The 22,691-nt window shown below is 34.4% G+C and overlaps 2 protein-coding genes across 2 annotated transcripts in view; one reads left to right on the top strand and one right to left on the bottom strand.

The window, feature by feature from the left end:
- Positions 1 to 156: 156 nt before the first annotated feature.
- On the top strand, positions 157 to 1,687 carry AIMP2 (aaRS-interacting multifunctional protein 2). Its single transcript, XM_065343420.1, has 5 exons — positions 157 to 458; positions 536 to 757; positions 836 to 1,058; positions 1,135 to 1,485; positions 1,564 to 1,687. The coding sequence occupies exons 1-5, from the start codon at positions 324 to 326 to the stop codon at positions 1,569 to 1,571; spliced, it is 939 nt and encodes a 312-aa protein (XP_065199492.1). The 5' UTR covers positions 157 to 323; the 3' UTR covers positions 1,572 to 1,687.
- Positions 1,688 to 1,744: 57 nt separating this feature from the next.
- Positions 1,745 to 22,691, bottom strand: part of sdk (sidekick cell adhesion molecule) — a 45,894-nt gene continuing 24,947 nt past the window's right edge. Inside the window, exons 3-34 of the mRNA XM_065343415.1 lie at positions 12,576 to 12,752; positions 12,242 to 12,458; positions 11,965 to 12,144; positions 11,543 to 11,736; positions 11,301 to 11,454; positions 11,076 to 11,203; positions 10,880 to 10,999; positions 10,648 to 10,803; positions 10,137 to 10,553; positions 9,872 to 10,057; positions 9,613 to 9,791; positions 9,359 to 9,485; positions 9,150 to 9,281; positions 8,894 to 9,073; positions 8,609 to 8,805; positions 8,317 to 8,526; positions 7,961 to 8,215; positions 7,591 to 7,840; positions 7,383 to 7,498; positions 6,829 to 7,021; positions 6,577 to 6,757; positions 6,289 to 6,504; positions 6,022 to 6,218; positions 5,743 to 5,939; positions 5,417 to 5,656; positions 5,141 to 5,338; positions 4,919 to 5,060; positions 4,569 to 4,847; positions 4,330 to 4,487; positions 4,089 to 4,251; positions 3,671 to 4,011; positions 1,745 to 3,591 (exon numbers count right to left, since the gene is read on the bottom strand). Of these exons, the coding sequence (XP_065199487.1) occupies positions 3,349 to 3,591; positions 3,671 to 4,011; positions 4,089 to 4,251; positions 4,330 to 4,487; positions 4,569 to 4,847; positions 4,919 to 5,060; positions 5,141 to 5,338; positions 5,417 to 5,656; positions 5,743 to 5,939; positions 6,022 to 6,218; positions 6,289 to 6,504; positions 6,577 to 6,757; positions 6,829 to 7,021; positions 7,383 to 7,498; positions 7,591 to 7,840; positions 7,961 to 8,215; positions 8,317 to 8,526; positions 8,609 to 8,805; positions 8,894 to 9,073; positions 9,150 to 9,281; positions 9,359 to 9,485; positions 9,613 to 9,791; positions 9,872 to 10,057; positions 10,137 to 10,553; positions 10,648 to 10,803; positions 10,880 to 10,999; positions 11,076 to 11,203; positions 11,301 to 11,454; positions 11,543 to 11,736; positions 11,965 to 12,144; positions 12,242 to 12,458; positions 12,576 to 12,752 (6,323 nt within the window). The 3' untranslated portion in view covers positions 1,745 to 3,348. The remainder of the gene's footprint in view (positions 3,592 to 3,670; positions 4,012 to 4,088; positions 4,252 to 4,329; positions 4,488 to 4,568; positions 4,848 to 4,918; positions 5,061 to 5,140; positions 5,339 to 5,416; positions 5,657 to 5,742; positions 5,940 to 6,021; positions 6,219 to 6,288; positions 6,505 to 6,576; positions 6,758 to 6,828; positions 7,022 to 7,382; positions 7,499 to 7,590; positions 7,841 to 7,960; positions 8,216 to 8,316; positions 8,527 to 8,608; positions 8,806 to 8,893; positions 9,074 to 9,149; positions 9,282 to 9,358; positions 9,486 to 9,612; positions 9,792 to 9,871; positions 10,058 to 10,136; positions 10,554 to 10,647; positions 10,804 to 10,879; positions 11,000 to 11,075; positions 11,204 to 11,300; positions 11,455 to 11,542; positions 11,737 to 11,964; positions 12,145 to 12,241; positions 12,459 to 12,575; positions 12,753 to 22,691) is intronic.

Genomic DNA, 22,691 nt, shown 5'->3' with positions numbered 1-22,691 from the left:
TCCGCAGCACTGGTAGCACTGCGCTAGTTTCGAAATTTCCCGTTTTTTACCTATCTAATTTTTAAAAATAGATAGGTATAAAAAATCAAATTCGGTATATTGCCGTTTTGTGTTTTTTTCGAGTTGTCGCGTTCAAGTTTTTCATTTTATTTTATTTTCCTTATCACGTTGAAAAAAAAACCAAAAGGAGATAATGAAAGTGAGCTTCGTGAGCTTTTAAAAGTTTAAAATCGTGTAAAAATATTATATTTCTTCTACTCTTCTATGTTATTCGTGAAATTTTGAGTCTTGGTTCGTTGATATAAATATTAAATTCTTTCAAAATGAGTACCTCTACGATGTACAAATTGAAAACTGTTTTTGATTTCCCGGCACCGTTCAGGCATACTAGCTCGATGTATAAACTGAAAAATATTCAATTCAACAGAGTTTCCAATTCGTCAGATTATACGTCTCAGGTATTTGAATTATTCTCACGTTTCCAAGTAAGCATTCTATTTAAAAATCCATGTTTAAAACGTCTTATTTCGTGCAGGAAAATCACAATTCTGAAAACACCGAACTGCATTCGGCAGAAAAATTGGTTCTGTCTCGACAAGAGAAGTTATTAGCTGAGCTTTCCAAGCTAAAAGATCAAATTAATGCTTTTCGTGTAGAAGTAGACAAGTTGAACGTACCAATGCCAGCTGCTTCGAAAAGTAATCCAGTTTCTGTTTCCAAACTGCCTGAGAAATTAGATTATTCTGCTTTACTATCGGTAAGTTATTCGGTATCATGATTTGTATTATTTTTCATCACTTCGGACGACCTTAATATGGTTCTTTTTTATTTCCAGGACGTTGCAGCGCATGGTATAGTGATAAATGCTGATCCGAATTACCCTCCTTACTGTTTACTAGGATTAAATAAAATCTGGAAAGATCTTCCCGTTTCCATCTCAGTGCATACGCATTCGTCGGTCGAAACGTTACCGAAATCAGTGGAAACGTTTCAATTGCTACAAAAATCAAATTCCGAATCGAAATCCAAAGTGAACATTACTCTAGTATGGAAAGATGGTAAGAATTCTCAATTTTGTCTCATTTTTAAAACTCTATAGTAAGACAAATATTGATTTATCTTCATCGTTTTCAGTTGACGAAGATTGCGAAATAATAATTTCCCCAGTGAAAAATACTCTGATTGTTGGCGAAGTGAATTTGCTGAGATTTTTCTATCAATATCTGTCATCGGATTCGACGCTTCAGAATGTATTGAAACATGAACTTTTCGATTTTACTCGTATTCAATATTTCACTGGGAATAAAAAATTAGAACTCATGAAGCAACTTAGCGAACGACTTGCCAATAATGAGTACTTTTCCGGTGCTAAGAATCCTGATGTTGCTGATCTAGCTTTGTGGTCTGCTTTTATGAAAATGCAGAAAAAAGATAACCTACCTCAGAATATTTCTAAATGGCTCAAAAGATCGTCGTCCTATTTCGGTAATTTCAAATTTATACTTCTCAAGTTTTTAATATTCAATACCTTCATTTCAAGGTGCTTATTTTTTTGATTTACAGGTGTGTAAACCAGTATGTTCCTCGAGATCGATTGATAAAAATAATCCGCTTTCTTTTATCTTTCACAACGTCATTATTTCATTGTTATCTTGTCTCTACAGTAAAAATAAATTATCGACGTGAATTTCAGTGAGTTTAATTCGCTAAGAAAAAGAAACGTTTTAAAAAAAGTATTCTTCGATATACGTAAATATGTATTTTATTACAAATACAGCATCCTAAAATTCGTAAAAATATAAAATTCGAAAATAAAAAAAGACAAATATTTACAAAAAAATTTACACGTTTATATAAAAATAAATCTTGAATGCTCTTAAATTGCTTAAAACATCACAGATCACAACGAAATAAATTTCAACGTAATAAACTAGTCAATAGACTATTAAAATTACTAAAATTAACGATTCGCTTTTACCTATACATAAAGTAAAAAACATTGGAATGTGCTATTCTTAAAAAATACAACAAATAATAAATGCAAAACGTAGGCAAACAAATACGTATACGAAGTCATTTTGCACTACCGAACAACGATTTGATTAATGAATTGAACAAAATAGTAATATAAAAAAAATGGCAGTATTGTTAAAAATACAAACAATGCAACACCTTGCATTTAAATCAAGATACTTGCGAGAAAGCAAATTGTGTTCATGGAGCTTAAATTAAAACAATGGGAACAAATCCCTCGAAAAAAAGTAGAATGATTCATCTAATCTTGTGATATGTACAAATTACTAAAGTACAACAAATGAGCAATTAAATATCACTTATTTTATAAGGCACTTTAATTCACAAAGTGGTTAAAACAAAATATCGTCAAAAAATACCCTTTGAAAATTATTATTAATTTTTTCAAATTGTAAAAAACTAGTTAAAGGATTTATTTAATATGGAAAATATATTTTGATTTTCATAAAGGCATGAATCGTTCTAGAGGGGTAGTTATTCGAATACCTGATCTATTTTTTTTAAATAAATGAGATATTTGAATAAATAAATGATCCTATAATTAATGAATTTATGGCATTTGAACATCATGGCGAATCATAAACCTGTTAAGGACTTATAATTTCTCCCTCCAATTAAAAAAAAAAACCAATCAAAGTTTAAAAATTATAGTTGAAAGTTTCATAATGAAATGAAAATACTGCATCCCCTACTCCCGAACCCTTTGCTAAAAACACGTATTCGCCTTTCGTCATATTTAATGAAAATCACCATAATTTTCCAACTTGAATGTAACAAAAAAAGAAAAGTTCACATTCTTTCACATTGAGACATTCAAACAAGAAATTTTTCAATTCCGAAAAAGCTGCGTATTAAAAAATAAAAAAACACTTTCTACCGAGAAAAACATCAAAAACTTAACACAACTGAACACATAAATAATGAAAAAAACAATTTCAAAAAAAAAATTCAAACCTACAACTTAAAATTGCGATAAAATTGCATAAGTAAATCCGAAATAAAACCTTATCAAAAAGTATCTTTTTCAGAAAGTAATTACCGCCGATGCAATTACAATCAATACTTTCAAAAATTGCACAGCCTAAGATTAAATAATCGTTGTTCTTAAAATAACACATTAAAAAAAAATACTGTCAAAAATAATTCATCGAAATAACACGAAAGAAAAATAAAAAGTAAGGAGAAGAAAACGGTTAAATATGCACAAGAAAATATACAACAAAAAATAATAAAAGAAAAACAAGCAATGACTACAAAAAGAAAAAAATAAATTAAAAACGGTATTTTAAAACATATTGCAAAGAACAAATTTTTTCATACAAACGAGGAAAACCCTGGTAGAGGTGCACGAGATCGCGCCATATTGTTCATAACAATTTGACCTCCGTTTAAACTAACCACAGCACTGCCTTCTGGTTCGGAATCCGTGTAACTGGAATAATTTCGAACTGGCTTTTGCCTTTTCCACGATTGTCTAAGGGAATCATTCACATTTGCGTAATGATTCACAAACGAATGAGGATCCGAACGTATACTTTCATTTTCGCTTTCCGAAGCCTGCGACAAACCATTCGTGTTACAATTTGACCATTCACAGGAGGAAAAAAATTGCTAAAATATTACGAAAATTATTCACCTGCTCTGTAGAGCTGATCTCCGAAGCTTTTTCAGTCAAACTGCTGTCATCTGGATTCTCATCGTAATCCTTCAGACTTTCTTCGTCGCTGTGGTAAACAACGCTGGCCGGTGAAGGTCTCGGTGGTGATTTACCGACCATCGGAGGAACACTGGGTGGTAACTGTGATTTTCTATTTAACGTATTTCTTTTACTTAATGTTCCTGAGGAACTTGCAGCACCAGCAGGTCGATTTAGAGTACTACTACTCATTCGCCTCGATCGATATAATTCCATTGCTAAGCGATGTCGATCATCTATATCCATGGCTAGAGATTCTTCTAGAGATTTCTGAGCCTCTTCTGCAAAATTTCGGTTCATTCAAGTTTGAGCAAGATTATGAGAAATTTTACAAATACGTATATTAAAAATGACTTACTTTTATACTTATAACTTTTGCTCTTAATGCATAGAATGGCAACTACTACTATAATAACGATAATGGATCCGGCGGCTAACGCCACCATGAACCAAGATTGGTGATAAAAAGGAGTCATTTTGTAATAACCGTACTCGAAATATAATTTTGAAGGAGTATGAATCTGAAATAAACAATTTTTTATTATCGAGATCGAGATTAATTTTCGAATCAATTTACAAAAAAAAATTCCAACACTTACATAATTGTCATAAGTGACCGGATAACTAACACCGTACTCGTTATACGAAATAACTCGGAATTGATACATAGCTGATGGCAATAAACTCTGATAAGATATGGAATATTCTTCCAAAGGACCATTATCCGTACGATAAACCGTCATCCAACGACTTTCATCTATAAATTCATCATCATTAATATTTAGCACATACGTATTAAAATGAATGATTTATCTAAGAGTAAAATTACAATGATTACCTCTTCTTCTAGACTGGAAATAATAACCCAAAATAGGTCCTTTACCAGACGCACCGTTGATCCATTTAATCTCAATATTGGACACAGATTTGGCTACAGCTAATTCTCGAGGTCGAGATGGAGATCCTTCTTGTGGTCCTGTGGTAACATTGGCTTTCGCAGGCGGACCGTAGTCGATTGTTTGGGCTCGTACGGTAAACATATAAGTAACTTCTTCTTCGAGCGTTTGAATAAGTAATTTCGTTTCAGAAACTTTTTGTTTTACTTGTTTACTGAAACCTGCGATGAAATATAACATTAGAAAAAAAAAGTCGACAAACGTACGAATTATTTTAAATGCTTTAACTTACTTTCGTTTTGGCCGGCTGTTTCATAGGTGACTAGATAACCAATCAACTCGCCATTAATTTTTTTAGGCGGTTGCCAAGAAACGACTAAACTATTCATGGTAATTTCGGTGAATTTGAGATCATTAGGAGGACCGGGGATTCCCTAAAAGAGACACATAAATTAATCATCAAATCACTTCAGTTCAAATACTGAGAATTAACAGAAAATTGCGAGATATTTACTTGTAACGTTTTGACAACAGCTGAATCAGAACGTGGACCATCGCCGGCCGGATTAAATGCTAAAATCTGAATCCTATACTTGGTATATTTATCCAAAAAGATCAAGTTATACGATGTATAAGTTGCAGGAACTACTTCGATTTCTTCTTCGATAGATCGGTCTTCTTGTTGAGGAGATTCCAACACCAAATAAAATATCTACGAAAATTACAACCGTGTTATTGATATCCGAATCCGATGATATTAATTATTCATTGAAATGTATATAAAATATACCTTGTAACCGAGCAAATCGCCATTTTGCTGACTTTGTTGCGGAGGTAACCATTTCAATCGAACTTCAGTTGACGAGATCGGTTCAGCTTCGACATTCCTCGGAGACCCGGTAGGTACCGCCTCGCCGACGTAAACCGTAATCGGACGACTCGGAGGGCCATTGCCTTGGGAATTGAACGGAATTACAACTATTTCGTAGTTACGATCTCTGGTTAAATCCGAAAGAATCACTTCTGATGACTGAAAAAGAATCAAAATTCGTCAAAATGTTTGCTTTTCGATGAATTTTTAATTTTCAATTATTTTTTTTTTTTTTTGCAACCAACCTGAATTTCGAGCACTTTTTGAGTAGGTGTTATTTCTAACGACACCGGGTAATCCGAAGCTGGTTGGAATAACACCGTGTAACCGCCAGTCGAATGATCTCCGCTCCAATAATTCTCTGCCAGAGGTGTCCATTGTATCAACACACTGGTAGTTGTAATAGGTACAACTTTGACGTTCTCTACCCCTTTACTAGGAGCTGAAAGCATAAAAAGATTATTATATAAAATGAATTTTCAACAGTATTGTCATTTAGAAAAAAAAGAAAAAAAAATACAAACCAGCTGAATAAGTTCGAACTTCACGCGACTCAGTGCTAAAGATACTTGGACCTATATCATTCGTTGCTTGAACTCGAAACCGATAGTTGGTGAAAGGTTTCAGATCAGTTACGGTGAACGACGTTAACGATGGATCAACTCTTTGAGGAATTGTAACCCATACGCCAGAATTTTCTGATTTTTGAATCGTGTAATACCTGCAATACAAAACAAACCTCGAGTATATTCTACGATAGCAAAAATTCCAGAAGTCATCTCGATATTTACCTTAAAGGAGCAAATCCATCACTACCTGGAACCCAACTGAAAGTTATTTGAGTAGCTTGAATTTGACTACTGCTTATCACAGGGGCAGAGGGAGGCTGTGGTCGTTCTCTGTTACTAATCGTGTACACCAATGCTTGAGCAGTCTTACCCCATCCTAATCTCGTTTGAGCAGTAACCGAAAACAAGTAATATTGTTCCGGTTCCAATTCCGAAGCCCTGTAATATTATTTTCACGATATTATATTTGTCACATAAACAAAACAAATTTAATTGAATCAGAATACGTACGTGTAAGTTCTATCAGGAGGACTAAACTTCATCGAATGATTATGGTTACCGTAGGTTTGTAATCTGTAATCAACTCTATAGGCCAAAATTTCACCATTGGGTTCTTCAGGTACGTCCCAAATAATTCTAGCGGTGGTTAACGTCACGTCGGGAAATGAAACATTAGATGGTGGACCAGGTGCTGTAAAATATCGATAAATATCATCAACGGTTCTAAAATTTAATAGAAATTTATATTGAAAAATTACGTACTGTCATCGAAAGTTTGTACTCGAACTGGCGGAGTCGATAAAATACCGTCACCTAGTCTCGTATATGCTAAGACTTGAACGTTGTATTGCGAATATTTACGAAGTTCCGTCAAAGTAGTGGTGAAAGTGTAATTATTCGGGATATCTTTGAAAAGAACCGGATGAGATGATCGAGAAAATAATCCGTAATAAACCTATGAAAATAATCAAAAAAAATAATTATTTTTCCGAAGTATCTAGGAAGGGAACTTCATGAATTGGGAGCTAGATCCTACTCTTAGATCGAAACAGCTAGTATGTCTCAAAATTTCTGTAAACAAAATTTCAGGTCCCAAAGCTCGTTTTTGAAAATTTAAAAATTTAAAAAAAAACTGTTTTTGAGAGTGATTTTCAAACTTTTTTATAAAATACAAATTTTCCAGAGTGAAGTGAACTAATATGATGATTTTTTCATTCAAATCCCAAACATCAACAATGACTAGTTTTTGGGCCATTTTACAGCTTCCACATCAATTTTTTTGAATTCTACCACTCCACTGAATATATTTTGCTCACCTTGAATCCTTCAATCTGTCCATTTCTCGTCTCAGGCGGTACATCGCCCCAACGTACTACGATAGTGGTAGAAGAAGTAGCATTTGCCATAACATTAATCGGTCCCGAAGATGGCACTATAAAAAAGTAAAAAAAAAAAAAAATAATAATCATCGTCGTAATATTTTCATGGAAACACTTTGATCATATATACCAATATACCACATACCAGATTCTTTGGTTCTTTCAATAGCAGATGGACTAGGCTGAGAAAAACCCACATCGTTAAAAGCGATCATCACGATTTCATAATCCGTATACTCTTCCAAGTTCTCTAAAATGAACGAGTTACTAGTTGGATCGTCGATTGTAACGGAATAAGGTATCGAATCCTTGAATGAACCACTTCCGGAACGCAATTCTCTAACGGTAACATTATATCCACGCGCGTTGCCAAACCATTCAGTTTGTTGCAAAGGCTAAACAAAGAAAAAATCACGAATGAATTCAAGTTTTATATATTTACTCGGGTGATCAATCACATTAATCATATTTTATTCAATTCTGCAAATAAACTCATAACCACAAGCGACACTTACCGTCCATCGAACACGTAACTGAGTAGCGGACATCGCTCGAACGGTGACATTCCAAGGCGGATGAGCCGGAGGCGCTTGTATCGTTTGAAACTCTTTGGTAGCATCGGACGGATCCGATAATCCCACCACGTTCATCGCTATCAAACGTAACTTATACGTAGTAAAGGGTATCAGATTATTCACCGTTAAAGTGGTAGCTTCCGGATTCGATTCTTCGTAAATCGGAAACCACGACACGTTTCGGCGTGTTTGAGCCTACAGAACAAAAAAGCCAAGATCAGAAAAATTGATCATTTCGAAAACACATCACAATAACTCGAGATGAAATTGAAAATCTCTCCAACAATAGTACGCACCTCTACGATCCATTTAATAATAGAAGAATTGCCATCGAAGCCGGGAGTAAATTGTAACACGACGGAAAACGCTTCGATATTCGTAACAGCTAGCTTAGTCGGTGGATGAGGAAGTACCGGTTCAACGCCTGATTGTATCACTGCAACCCTCGTAGGACCGGGGCCAACTTGAGTCCAAGCGTATACTTCGAATTTATAATGAGTGGACGGCTGTAACATTAGAAATAATCATCAGTTCCTGGTTTCAAGTGAAGAGTACTTACGTTCACTCTGAAATATACGATAATCTTACCATCAAATCATTAATCCTTATTTGAGTAGTAAGCTCGGTTAAGTTCTCACTCTTGACGGTATTCGGTTTATCTCGAATAGAATACGAAATCGAATACCCTTTCAGAATACCGTTCGGGTGTTTCGGCGGATTCCAAACCACAATTACCGATCGATCGGATATACCTTGAAATTGAAGATCGCTTATTTCGTCCGGAACTGAAACATACGCACAAGCACCCTTATTGTAAGTACTCGACGTGGTAAAAGTATACGAGGCACGACGAAAGCACAAAATACAATATACCATCTTCGTGAGTTCGAATCAAAACCGGTTGACTAGAAGGACCTCCGCCGAGGTCGGTGAAACATAATACTGTTACATTATACTCGGTGTATTTTTCTAAACCATTCATTACAGCAGTTAGAGGAGCGAATGAATCAATTAAATTAGGCGGTACTGTTATTTCTCGATGCATTGTTTCGCCTATATAAACAAATACTCGATATTATTATTTTTTCGAAAATATCGATATTTTTGCATGAATGAATGTTCAAGTTACCTTTCCACGCTTGTATTTTATATCCTTGATTAACTCCGTTGATATGTTGAGGATGTAATGGATCCCATTTTATATAAGCCGCCGTTGAATTTATAGGTTTCACGTTTACATTTTCCGGTCTCATTTCAGGAACTGGAGAAATAATATCAAAAAGAAATTAATCACTGGTTCAGATCGTTGAAAATATTATCAAAATTGATTGAATTTACCTCCTTCCTTAGTTTTCACTTTGACTTCTTCGCTAAAAACTCCTATTCCTTTTTCATTGAAGGCGGCGATTTGCAAAACATATTCTTTCCACGTGATCAACTGTTCGATCAGGTAATTTCTTTGACCCTTCATAATAAAAAAGAAACATTTAATTTTAGATTTTCCAACTTAAATTAGGTACATTTTTGAAAAAAAAAAACAATACATAGAAAAATAAACAAAAAGTTAAGACAATCCAATCGTCACCACTTACTTCGGTAGAAATATTCTTATAAGTCCACGGAGTAGAATCATATCCGTACAATTTGTATCGTATAACGTATCCTAATATTCGTCCATTGCGCACATCTTCAGCAGGAGGCTGCCATTGCGTGATGATCTCCGAAGACGATCTAGCAGATCCGGCGAAATTTGTCGGAGGTCCAGAAGGAGCTAAATCATCATATTCGCAATTAATTTCCACCATTTTTGGAAAAACACACCGAGACTAAATCATTAACGTAGGTACTTACGTTCTTGAGGTAACTGAACAATATTACTAGCATCTGAGGCGGATCCTTCGCCAACACCATTTATCGCGCTTACTCGAAACTGATAAGAGCTCGCAGCTTTCAAATTCGTCAACAATATCGAGTTCACGTGAGCTGATACATTGCTAAGCTCGGTAACCCAGTTCAACAAAGGATCTACGATTGGACCTAAATTCAAAACAAAAACAAATTCATCGTGAGATTACTCGGTCAGTGGAATATTTGCATATTCTCGAAAAAATCATACCTATATCAGGAACTTCTCGTTTCTGCACAATGTACTTTAGTATAGGACTATTGCCATCGAATGCATGAGCCCAGCTTAAATTCACTGTCCTGTGATCAATTCGTTCTGCTCTGATGGACGTAGGACTATATGGTAACTCAATAACGTTCAATTTCGCTACGCGTGTATCGTTCCCTCCGCTCGACAACAGCAAACATTTGTAGTCTCCGACATCGGTAGGTCTGGCTGCTTTTATCGTGAGAGTACCATCGTTGCTAATATTAACGCGAGGATTTTCGTACCCGATTACTCTGTTATTATGAAACCAGTCGATTTGATAAGGAACGTTAGGATCGCCGGAGACTTTGCATTGCAGTACTGCGTCTTGTCCGAGTAAAACTTTGGTATCTGAGGGTGGCTGAGATATTTGCGTTTTCACTGCGACGGGAAAAAAGTCGACCATTATCAATCACATTCATCTCTTGAATTATTTCAACTCGGTAAAAGATAATAAAAACAGACATGAACTTACTTCGCACAGCTAAATAGGCGCTAGCTTCGACTTTACCAGCTTCATTGGCTCTAACACAAGTATATTTTCCGCTATCACCAACACGTGCTCCAGTGATCAATAAATCGCCTTCTTCTAAATACTGGAATCGATTACTTTGCGGTATTGGTTGTGAATCTACATCGATGAAATTCAAAATGTAAAAAATCTTCCAGTATGATCCCAAATTTCGTTCTGGTTTTTAGTTACTCACCGTAATAATACCACGTGATGTTAGGAATAGGTGCTCCGGCGACGCGACAATTCAATATAATATCGCTACCGTCAAATACAGTGGTGTTTTTTGGTGCAAGTTCCATTACCGGAGTTGAACCTTTGAAGGAAAAAAAAATTGACGTATTAAATCGTGGAATATTTCCTTCGAAGCTAAACTTGATCATTTTACTCACTTCTGACTTTGAGCCAATAAACAATGGAATCCATTCCAGCATCGTTGGAGGCAACGCACTGAAATAATCCCGTATCTTCAACCCTTAAATTCTTTATTACTAGAGTACTTCCATCTTCCACGTAATACCTAGTAAATTGATCAACATTCGTTCACATGTTAGAAATTCAATTCCCAATGAAAATGCAATTCTACGTAGGCGAAACAAAAATCAAGATCACGTTACCTCATCGGTTGGGATAATTTGCTGACTTCTACCGCATTTTTATACCAGGTAATATTAGGAAAAGGCTTGCCAATAGCGTTACAAGGTAATTTAACGATCGAATTATAATCTTCTAAAGTTTCTCGAGGAACGACATTCGTAATACTCGGTGGAGCTGGAAAATGGAAAAATAAAATAATAAATTGTCATCGTCTAAGAAGTAGGTACGAATTTCCAATCCTAATCAATAAAATGAATCTTACTTAGAACCGAGACAATAGCACTGGCTGCCATATGTATCCTTTTGTATTTAATTTCACACGTATAATTTCCAGCATGATCGGTGCTGGCATTTACCACAGACAGAGTTCTTTTCCATCGATCATAATTCGTTCTAAATCCCCAATTTTCCAACGGTATACCATCTTTCAACCACATTTTATCCACAAATTGATAACTGTAACGTAGAATTACGAGTATTTTTAGTAACAAAATATACGCGTAGGTAATGTAGATTTGAATAAATTAATAGGCAGGTCTTTAATTATAGAGAATAACTACTTAATTAATGATTCGACGTTACAAAATGTCAGGTAGATAAGATGGAAACTTTATTGAACCATCTTTTGAATCAGATACGATAATTATATCATTACACGTAGATATTTTCGGACGTACGACTTACTTTCTGATATTGGTAACACAATGCAATTCAATATTGCCCTTTCCTTCGACAACTTCTACATTTTCAGGGCTAACGATGAACTTGGAGTCAACTTCTTTGAACGGATTAGAATCGCTGACTACTAATCTAACATAAGGTGAATAGGCTTCTTTGCCGATTTGTGTATTTGCAGCTCGTGCTCTGTATAAACAAAACAACACGAATAATATATCCGGTTTCAAACTTCAATACGGTAATTCTTTCTACTAGCTCATAATATCATAATCATTAATAATACCTGTACGACTTTTCGTGTTCTTTAGATACCGATACAATGATCATTTTGCCCGGTAAATCGGTGACATATTGATCGCCGAAAATCATTGAATGGTCGTCTGTTTCCCACGCGATTGCCGGTTTCGGAAAGCTATCAATGGGAGGTAGATTTATAACAGCTGCGTCTCCATACTCTACGGTTATTTCATCCGGTACCGAATCCGAAAATCTTCCCATATCTTTATAGCAAATAGAATAAGAAATTCCAAGTTAAGTGATCGAATAGGTAAATGCGATGATTATCATATGAAATATAATAATTGTCATTTAGGTAGGTAAGTATGTGTTTTGCTTACAAGCAATGGTAACGTTGATTTTTTGCGATAACATCGAACCAGCTTTATTTTTCGCTATCACTTGATAAAAGCCAGCATCCTCTCGACGAACCGGTTGAATTTTATAAAAACATTCCGAAATGAAATCGCTGACTTCGTGATCGTCTTTCAACCATTTAAACATCGGTTTTGGATTACCTGCAGAAAACAAACAAACATACGCAGAAAAAATTATCATACCGTGAATAAAATCATTCAACGTGCTATTTAGACCATTTAATTCGTTCGTTGATATAATAACGCGTGTAATTTAAACACGATAGATTTTATTGCAATTATAAATAGTGTACGTCAAACGTTGCATTCTGTTCCAAAAAATTAAAGTACATAAACTTGTTCCATCGAGTAATAACATTAGTACTTGGGTATTTAGATTTCACCCTTCCAACGCCGCTGTCCCTATTTCAACATGTATGTTTTAGAAACCAAAATAGGCACCACATCACCCCAAGCTTATTCTCGAAAAATCATTTCATTTTATAGCATTATCGTGCATAATGTTCGATTCTATAACGAGCTTCTGGTGATAAACAAGACGTCGACTAAACATGGATGTTTAAATAGACACACACTTACCCTAGCTGTAGATACCCTAACGACTAATACGATCCGAATGAAGCTTTAAGATCGAGATCTGTTTTCTTTTTTTCACTCTGTAAAGGCTCATTTTGTAGAATTTGGAAAATGGCCAAACGTAATTTTTACACTTTCGCTTCTCTGTTTATTTTCCTCACTTCCTCGTCCTTGTAGATAGAAGTTTATTTTGATTTTGGCGTTACCGAACGAAAATAAACATCTTTTAGTATTTAATAACGATTGACAGCAAAGGTGGTCGAAGATGGTTTTTAGATGGGATGGAATCAATATTTAGCCAATTCAGAAACACGAGAATTGAAAGTTCAACAACTCAGCAACCAGTCACCAGAATGTTATCGGGTGACAAAAATACATTGCAATTAAACTGAAACTTTGAATGATATTAAAATATGTACTCGGTCCTGATTGGCTACAGAAACAAAACTTGCTCAAAAGAAAACTTTGGATCACCTAAGTATTTCACGCCTATTTGAATTCAAATTTTCAGCATCGTTTGCACTTCTGATCAGACTATGGAAAATAAAATAAAATGAACTGAGATTCTGCTGTTTTTGCTTTCGCTTTCTTATTTCAAAAAAATACAAGTTTTTCGATGTGTTCTGAATACCTACTCGCTTCTGGTTGGCTGATAAAGCATAATTTAAAGATCATTTCCTGGCTTTCGAAGGAAAAATGTTGCATTGTATAATTTGTTACTTGGTCAGTGTTCACAAATTATCATTTCCTATTGGTCTTTGAAATAATTTTCATTTTTCAATATTCCATTCCGTTACTAAAATACTCGCTTCTGATTGGCCAATGTCAGTTTTCCATTATTTTAGACACCAAAAAACACACCAAACCAACCTTGCACCGAAACTTTAATGTGTCATTGCTATACTCGCTTCTGACTCAGTTTTCCAGAATTTTATACGCCAAAAACACACCAAACCATCTTTGCACCAGAACTTTGATAAGTTATTAAAAATACTCGCTCCTGATTGGTCGATTTTCAGCTTTCCACGGTTTCAGACGCAAAATTCCAAAAACATGCTGCATTCAATGAGAGTTATAAAAATACTCGCTTCTAATTGGCCAATTTTCAGTTTTCAATTGTTTCACAAGCAAAATTCCGAGACTTATAAACGAGAAAATATCTGAAAATTATACCATTATTGCATTTTTGACTGAGACAGTTGGTAGTAAAGTTGGAATTCGCCAACGAGAAAGTTTTTATTTGATTGGCCAATCAGAAAGCAGTATTTTAAAAAACCGTCAATAGTCAAAATCAAATGTGTTTTCAGCATCAAAACTAGTGATGATATTTTGAAAATGAAAAACTAATTTTGAAATTTGAATTTTTTTGAGCCTTAGTATCTTTTAACGAGGGTCAGAAGCAGGGACGAAGCGAAGGGGGGGTGTTAGGGGGACAGCCTGCCCCCCCAGTGTTGCGCGAAAGTTGGGAAATTGTGAGAAATTCAAGAAAATTGGGAAAATACAAAAATTCCGACAATATTTTAGTTTCAGAGTTTTCAAAAACTAACATTTTTTACAATCATAAAAGTAACAACTTTCCCAACTTTTGAGGTCAAATCTATTTCTGAATCTATGATTTTCCCAACTAAAATTCATATTTTTTTCAAAAACTTTTACCCTCGCTTTGCTGGGGCTGAACTGTTGTAACTTTTCATATCAAAATTACTGCTGTTTTGCTTCTTGAAATTACAAATTTTGAAAAATATTGCCCTCGCTTCGCTTGGGCCGATTTATTGTTTTTTTTTTCACTTGAAAATTTCAAGGAACTATTGATAAAATTTTTATAAAGTTGAGGTCAGAAAAACCGAATTTTTACCTACATTTTCAAATTACAAATTTTCCGAAGCTTATACCCTCGCTTTGCTCGGGTCAATTTGATCCTCTTCTACTGAGTTATAATTTCAAGAAACTTATGATTGAATTGGAAAAATATTGAGACCAGAAAAACGGAATTCTTTTATTAAAATTGATGTTCTACTTTTCGATTTCTAGTCACATATTTTCCAAAACTTTTGCCCTCACTTCACTCGGGCCAATTTGGTTCTTTTTTTCACACTAAAAATTTCACGAAACCATTAATAAAATTTAAAAGAAGGTTGAGATCGGAAAAACTGAATTCTTACATTAAAATCGATGTTGTTCTATTTTGCGAACTACAAACTTTTCAAAGCTTTTGCTCTCGCTCCGCTTCGGCCAACTTGGTTCTCTTCTGCGGGGTTACAATTTTTTAAAAAATCTATGATTGAATTTGAAAAATTTTGAGATCAGAAAAACCGAATTCTTTCATTAAAATTGATGTTATTCTACTTTTTAAATCATTAATTTTCCAAAAAATTTGCCCTCGCTTTTAAAAAATTTCAAGAATGTGAAAAGTAAACAGAAAAATTCCATAATACTCACGATATTCAATGCATATATAAAAAAATGCAAATTTTTCATTTCTGTCTGAACAGAACCACTAGCTTTTCAAAATTTGTTGATACCACACACCACAGTGTTCAGCACTTTAGAATAATTTTGATTATAGTCGACAAAGCTTCAATTTTTTGGCTAGAAAATGTCGCCACTTGTAACTTAAATAGGTACCCTCTTTTTTCACCCAACTTGGGAATTTTCAGTCGAATAAGTTGGAAATTTTCAGTCAAATTAGTTGGGATTCATGGGATTTTTGCCCCCCCCCCCCCCCAGCAAAACCACTTCGCTACGTCCCTGGTCAGAAGGCTTTTGCCGTAGAAAATGTTGCACAAGTAAAGCTGAAAAGTAGCGCATTGGAAAAAGTTTCTATTCAATTCACCAATCAGAAGCAAGGATTTCGCCGTTGGCAAAATCATACTTTTTTTTTATGATACCAGTAAAAGAAAATTCTCAACCTAACTTTTGTTTACTTTTGTTCTATGATAGCAAATTTTACATATGACTTGAGAAAATCTCATAGTTGAGTCAAGCATAAGTTGTGTTCTGTGATATGGCCCTCATAATGATAATGAAAAATTTGCAGTTGAAGCTGAAATGAACAGTCGAAAAAAATTTTTTCGGTTCAATTAGCCAATCACTGGAAAACGTTTCAAAAAAATATCGATTCGAATGAGGACGAGTAATGAATTTGAAAGTGAAAACTTCATTATTTTGGATTTTTTAGCTTCGACTGGTTCTTTTATCAAGTGTTGACACTTGAAAGGGCAGTTTCCTTTTAGAAAGTATTGAAATTATTGCAGGTAAAGCTGGACTAAAATAAATTGTCTACAAAGAAGTATCGTTCAATGACCGATTTCAATTAGCCGTTGATAATTTTAAATAAGCTGTTGCATATTTTGGCTGCTAATAAATGATTGATTTGAAATCGAATTTAGAAAATCAAAGCTTAATTCGAACTTTAGAGCTTTAATAGAATCTCTTTATTAATCAATGGTTTCAATTGGGTAATTTTGAGTTTTACTTTTCTCATCATTTTTATAAACACGTGTTACATTCTTTGTTTTATTACTGAAATCGCTACACCTACCACTTGTTGCTAGTTTTCTACTTTGCTATTTCCGTAATATTCGTCGATTTTTTCGCTAAAATGTTGCATTATACGTAATAGTTGTTTTTAAAATGAATAACAACATTTGCATGTGATTAACTGATTACCCTGATTGACCTTATCGTTCAAAAAAGTACCTACCTACGAATACAACGTGAACAACGTGTGCATTTATGTATACTTTCATCGATACACGAGGTTGTATTACAAAATACCTACAAGAGTTTTTCTCTCAATACCACCAGCAGCACAGTAGTAGGTAGCAAGTATGAAAGTATAATGTACCTACACTTCATTGTTAATTCTATCCGAGGACAAGTCTACTAAGAAGTATCGCGAACAAAATAATACATGTAATACTATTTAACTTTTAAAAAAAATCAAGTTTAATCGTCGCCGTTGTGATTCTCCTCTCGCAATGGTAATAACGCGTAATGCCTAAGGAATTTAACCGGCTAAAAATTTGAATCATTAAAACCAGTTTGTTTCTCTTAGTAAACCCGGCATCGACATAATATTATGTCGTTTTTGTAATCGTAGTTTTTTTCCCTCTGACTATATTCGGTTTACGATGCGATAGCATTTTTTTTTTTCATCATCTTCTTCTTAAACTACTTCTTTTTTAATTCTTCCAATTAATGCTGGTTCTTCTGCGTATACTGCAGGTCGACTCCTTCGCAAATAGCGCTAATTAACTTCCACCGAGTCCGTCCATCGTCCATTTCCAACCGTAATACTCTCTCGTTTTGTAAAATTTTTCAATCCGCTGTTTTTTTTTTCATGCCATTTTATTACTCTAGCGTCGTAAACGCGATGAATCTTCATACTATAAACCTCATCGTACTAATGCGGAGACAAAAAAATCAGATTATTTTTATTCGCAGGTTGTAGTAGTATAGGTAGGTACGTTGAACGCTCCAATGATTTTTACCTACTATCAAGATATCCTCCTCTCGTTATGTAATCGGCGATGGTGAATGAATCGGCGAAAATTAATTAATCCCCGAGCTAATTAAGATGGCTTGCAATTAATAACAACGAAAGTATTACGGAGTGCACGGTACTGGTTTTTTTGTCGTCGTTGTTATATTTTTATTTTCAGTTTACAATGCGTTGTTGTTGGTTGGTTGGTTGGTGTATTTTAGTCACCGAACACCCGATTATTAATTACTACGCGGGTGCATTGCATATTCGACAACGACGTGACATTTCCGTCCAAATCCGTACTGTTTTGTTTTATCTTTCTTCTGGGGAAACGAAAAACGTGTAAAATTAACCGAATGACTGCTTAGGGGCAAGTCCCAAGTCCGTAGGGGTAAGTTTGGTATATTTTCAACTGATAAAGATGGCAGAACTAGAAAAAGAGCTTTGAATGATGAATGGATAATGTTTCACGAGTTGAATAAAAGCATTGTAGTATTTTACAATAATGCTACGAGCTCGTTCGAAGAAACATTGGACCAAAAATGATGATATTATATTGTATAAAAACCTATTAGAAAAAATCTTTAAACAACTTTTGATCCTTCTAATCAACAAGAAACGAGCATTGAAATTTGAGTTTTTCTTTGTCAACATTAGTTGGACGTATAAAACTATACGAGTAACCATAAGTCCTATTATTTATGACAGGTTTGTGGCAAAGTTTTTTTTCGGTGAAAAAAGGAAAAACTGAAACCTATTTCATTGAACCAATCAGAATCGAGTATGGCGTATTTTCGATTCCCGTAAGTAAATAAGCGATCATTTAAAATTTGAAGCTTCACGTTTGATCGGAGAAGATTTGAGAAAAAATCCCAAAGAATGAAAAAATTTAGTAGTTATAGAGCATATTAACCCTTTGGAGGTTCTCTAGGTTTTCGGGTTAGAAAATTGAAGTGCCTTAATGAGTGTGATAGGGTACCTCGCCCAATTGGCCAAACCACAAAAAAGTCGAGCTTTTGATGAAAAGTTTTATAGGAAAATGAAAGTTTCCAAAAAACACAAATGTGACATTTCCTAAAAAAAAATTGAATGTATGCAGAATTTTTTTTGAAAAAATGAACCAAAAACATGTGTCAAAAACATTGAACAAAAGCACTCTTTCAAAAAATGAAATAAAAATTGAATTGGAAAAAAATAAAAAAACAAGGTTGAAAAAAAGTCATCTGGCAGTTCACAAATTCAGCGAGAATCAAATCTTGTTGGCAAAAATGCCTTTGTTTAAAGCATGAAGAGAAGAAAAATCTATGTCGCTAAGAGAGGATTTTTTATCAAGTCATAAAATCTTTTAGGAAATTGAGCCGAAATATGGGACAAAATTTAGCGAAATTGCGAGCTTTCTCGCAGGAGGTAACTAATTATAAAAACATTTTCGCCTTTATTCACGAGATGTAGCATAGAATTTTCTTTCATTTTGGGAAAAAATGAGTATTTTATCACTTATTGGAGTATAGGAATATGAAGATGAAGATGAAGAGAAATAGTGAACAAAAACACAAATCCACAGCGTAAACGAAATGAAAGACTGAACTCGTAGATGAATTTGGATTTTTATTTAGTATTTTTACCATTTCTCTTCATCTTCATCTTCATATTCCTATACTCCAATAAGTGATAAAATACTCATTTTTTCCCAAAATGAAAGAAAATTCTATGCTACATCTCGTGAATAAAGGCGAAAATGTTTTTATAATTAGTTACCTCCTGCGAGAAAGCTCGCAATTTCGCTAAATTTTGTCCCATATTTCGGCTCAATTTCCTAAAAGATTTTATGACTTGATAAAAAATCCTCTCTTAGCGACATAGATTTTTCTTCTCTTCATGCTTTAAACAAAGGCATTTTTGCCAACAAGATTTGATTCTCGCTGAATTTGTGAACTGCCAGATGACTTTTTTTCAACCTTGTTTTTTTATTTTTTTCCAATTCAATTTTTATTTCATTTTTTGAAAGAGTGCTTTTGTTCAATGTTTTTGACACATGTTTTTGGTTCATTTTTTCAAAAAAAATTCTGCATACATTCAATTTTTTTTTAGGAAATGTCACATTTGTGTTTTTTGGAAACTTTCATTTTCCTATAAAACTTTTCATCAAAAGCTCGACTTTTTTGTGGTTTGGCCAATTGGGCGAGGTACCCTATCACACTCATTAAGGCACTTCAATTTTCTAACCCGAAAACCTAGAGAACCTCCAAAGGGTTAAGGAAGAATCAGAAAATCTTCTTTACAGAAAGTTTTTACTGTTTGGGCTTTTGGGCAATTAGAAGTGTGTATTTGAGTAGTCGGCTAATCAGATGAAGCGAGTATTTTTTTGAAAGCTTCAATGCAACGTATTTTTGATTACCTGAATTAATGGAATAAGTACTAAAAATTGACCAATCAAGAGCGAGTATTTTAATAGCACGTTGAAGTTTTAGTACAACGTATTCTTTGGCGTCTGAAATGCAAAATACTGAAAATTGGCCAATCAGAAACAAGTATTTTAACAGCGCATCGAATGCAGCATTTTTTTAGAATTTCGAGTCTGAAGCAGTAAAACACTGAAAATTGTCCAATCAGGAGAGAGTATTTTTATAACTCATCAAAGTTTTGGTGCAAGGTTTGTTTGGTATGTTTTTGGCGTCTAAAATGATGGAAAACTGAAATTGGCCAATCGGAAGCGAGTATTTCAATAACACATCAAAGTTTCAGTGCAAGGTTGGTTTGGTATGTTTTTGGCATTTAAAATGATACAAATCGAAGTTGGCCAATCACAAGCAAGGATATCAATTGCACATTCAAGTTACCGTGCACCGTATTTTTGGGTTTTGATGCATGAAAATAATATGATTGAAAACTGAAAATTGACCAGTCAGGAGCGAGTATTTTTATAACTCATTGAATGCAGCATGTTTGTGGAATTTTGCATCTGAAACCAAGGAAAACTGAAAATCGACCAATCAGGAGCGAGTATTTTAATAACTCGTCAAAGTTCTATTGCAAAGATGGTTTGGTGTGTTTTTGGCGGTTAAATAAATAATGGAAAACCGAATCAGAAGCGAGTATTTCTAAAGAGCTTCAAGTAAGTGTATTTCAATATTACAAATCAAGTTTCGGTGCAAGGTTTGTTTGGTATGTTTTTAGTGTCTAAAATAATGGAGAACTGAAACTGGCCAATCAGAAGCGAGTATTTTAGTGTAACCTTGAGATTCAGCTCAACGTATTCTCAGCGTCTGAAAATTCAAAATCAAAAATGCAAATCAAGGTTTCATTTTCAGATCTTTTCTCATTCATCTAATTTGGAAAGTCAAAGGACAATGGACATATTTCCGAAATACTCTCTTCTGATTGGTCAATCGAATGAATACTTTCATTGCATAAAAAAATAACGAATTTCAGCCGCAATTGCTCCATTTTCGATATTTTCTTTCGTAAAAACCCTTCAGCACTCGATAATAGATTTTTCAAAAGCCCAAGAATGTAATGAAAGATCTCATTTCAATTTTTAACGGTTTTTATTAATGCTCGCTTTTGATTGGTTAATCAAATGAAAACTATACGCTTTTATGACATAAAAAAAATGTATTTCAAATTCACTTGAAATTTTTCAAACGTTCTTCGCAAATACTCTTCGACACTATACAAAAGATTTTCGAAAAGCTCATACAATCAAGTAAAAATGCACAAGTATATCCGAAATTGTCTTTTTCAGATGTGTGAACCCTCATCTAAATAACCTCTTCTGATTGGTCAATCGAATAAAAACTTCCTTGTTGGCAAATTTCAACTTTACTAGGAAGTTAGGAACTTTCTTATACAAGGGAACCTCTTGAGGTGTCTAACTCCGATTTGAACAGGGCCGCGGTTTTTGGAAAGAGCATAGTCTAAAACCCCCAAAACCAAATTTTCAGCTGCTCAAGTTCATTTTTCGATTTTTGGCGAATTTTTGAAAATTCCAAAATGACTGTTTTTGGCGATTTATGCTTTTTTTAAAAAGCACGTACTTGATCAATAAAAATGGTCAGAATAAGTCCCAAAACTAATATCAATTACCCAAATCCAAATTTCGCCATTTCCAGCCATTCTGGAGCCTCCAGCGCGATTTTTCAATTTCTCCAGAGTTATGAATTTGCTCCAGAAGGCGTGAATATGAAGTTGGGCAGCTAAAAATCGAGTTGTATATTACACTCGACCTGTTTAACGAGTTTATCCACATTTGAGCCGATTTTGGGAGTGACACCTCAAAAGTGACTTTTTGACCAGCTTTTTTCAGAATTAAAAAATCCAAAAAATCAAAAGTTTCTCGTTTGTGTGGAAATTTTTATATTCACGCCTTCTGGAGCAAATTCAAAATTCTGGAGAAATTGAAAATCGCGCTGGAGGCTCCAGGATGGCTGGAAATTGTGAAATTTTGATGGGGGGGGGGGTTAGTTACGGACAAAATGCAGCGATTCCCGCGAATGCCAAAAATTTCCACACAAACAGGAAACTTTTGATTTTTTGGATTTTTTAATTTTGAAAAAAGCTGGTCAAAAAACCACTCTTGAGGTGTCACTCTCAAAATCGGCTCAAATGTGGATAAACTCGTTAAACAGGTCGAGTATACTATACAACTCGATTTTTAGCTGCCCAACTTCATATTCACGCCTTCTGGAGCAAATTCAAAATTCTGGAGAAATTGAAAAATCGCGCTGGAGGCTCCAGAATGGCTGGAAATGGTGAAATTTGGATTTCGGTAATTAATATTAGTTTTGGGACTTATTTTGACCATTTTTATTGATCAAGTACGTACTTTTTAAAAAAAAGCATAAATCGCCGAAAACAGTCAATTTTGAATTAATTGCCAAAAATCGAAAAATGAACTTGGGCAGCTGAAAATTCGGTTTTGCAATCAAGGTTTCATTTTCAAATCTGGATTGTTCAAGTAATTTCCGAAATACTCCCTTCTGATTGGTCAATCAAATAAATATGTATGTACCTTCATT

Source organism: Planococcus citri, chromosome 1 (genome assembly GCF_950023065.1).
Source record: "Planococcus citri chromosome 1, ihPlaCitr1.1, whole genome shotgun sequence".
Lineage (NCBI taxonomy): Eukaryota > Metazoa > Arthropoda > Insecta > Hemiptera > Pseudococcidae > Planococcus > Planococcus citri.
This window is presented reverse-complemented; position numbering and strand designations above follow the sequence as displayed.

Excerpts from the sequence above, each read along its gene's own strand:
- AIMP2 (XM_065343420.1), top strand. The coding sequence starts at position 324 with ATGAGTACCTCTACGATGTACAAATTGAAAACTGTTTTTGATTTCCCG. Across the intron at positions 758-835 it reads ATTATTCTGCTTTACTATCG|GACGTTGCAGCGCATGGTAT; the intron begins GTAAGTTATTCG and ends TTTTATTTCCAG. Across the intron at positions 1,059-1,134 it reads TACTCTAGTATGGAAAGATG|TTGACGAAGATTGCGAAATA; the intron begins GTAAGAATTCTC and ends CATCGTTTTCAG.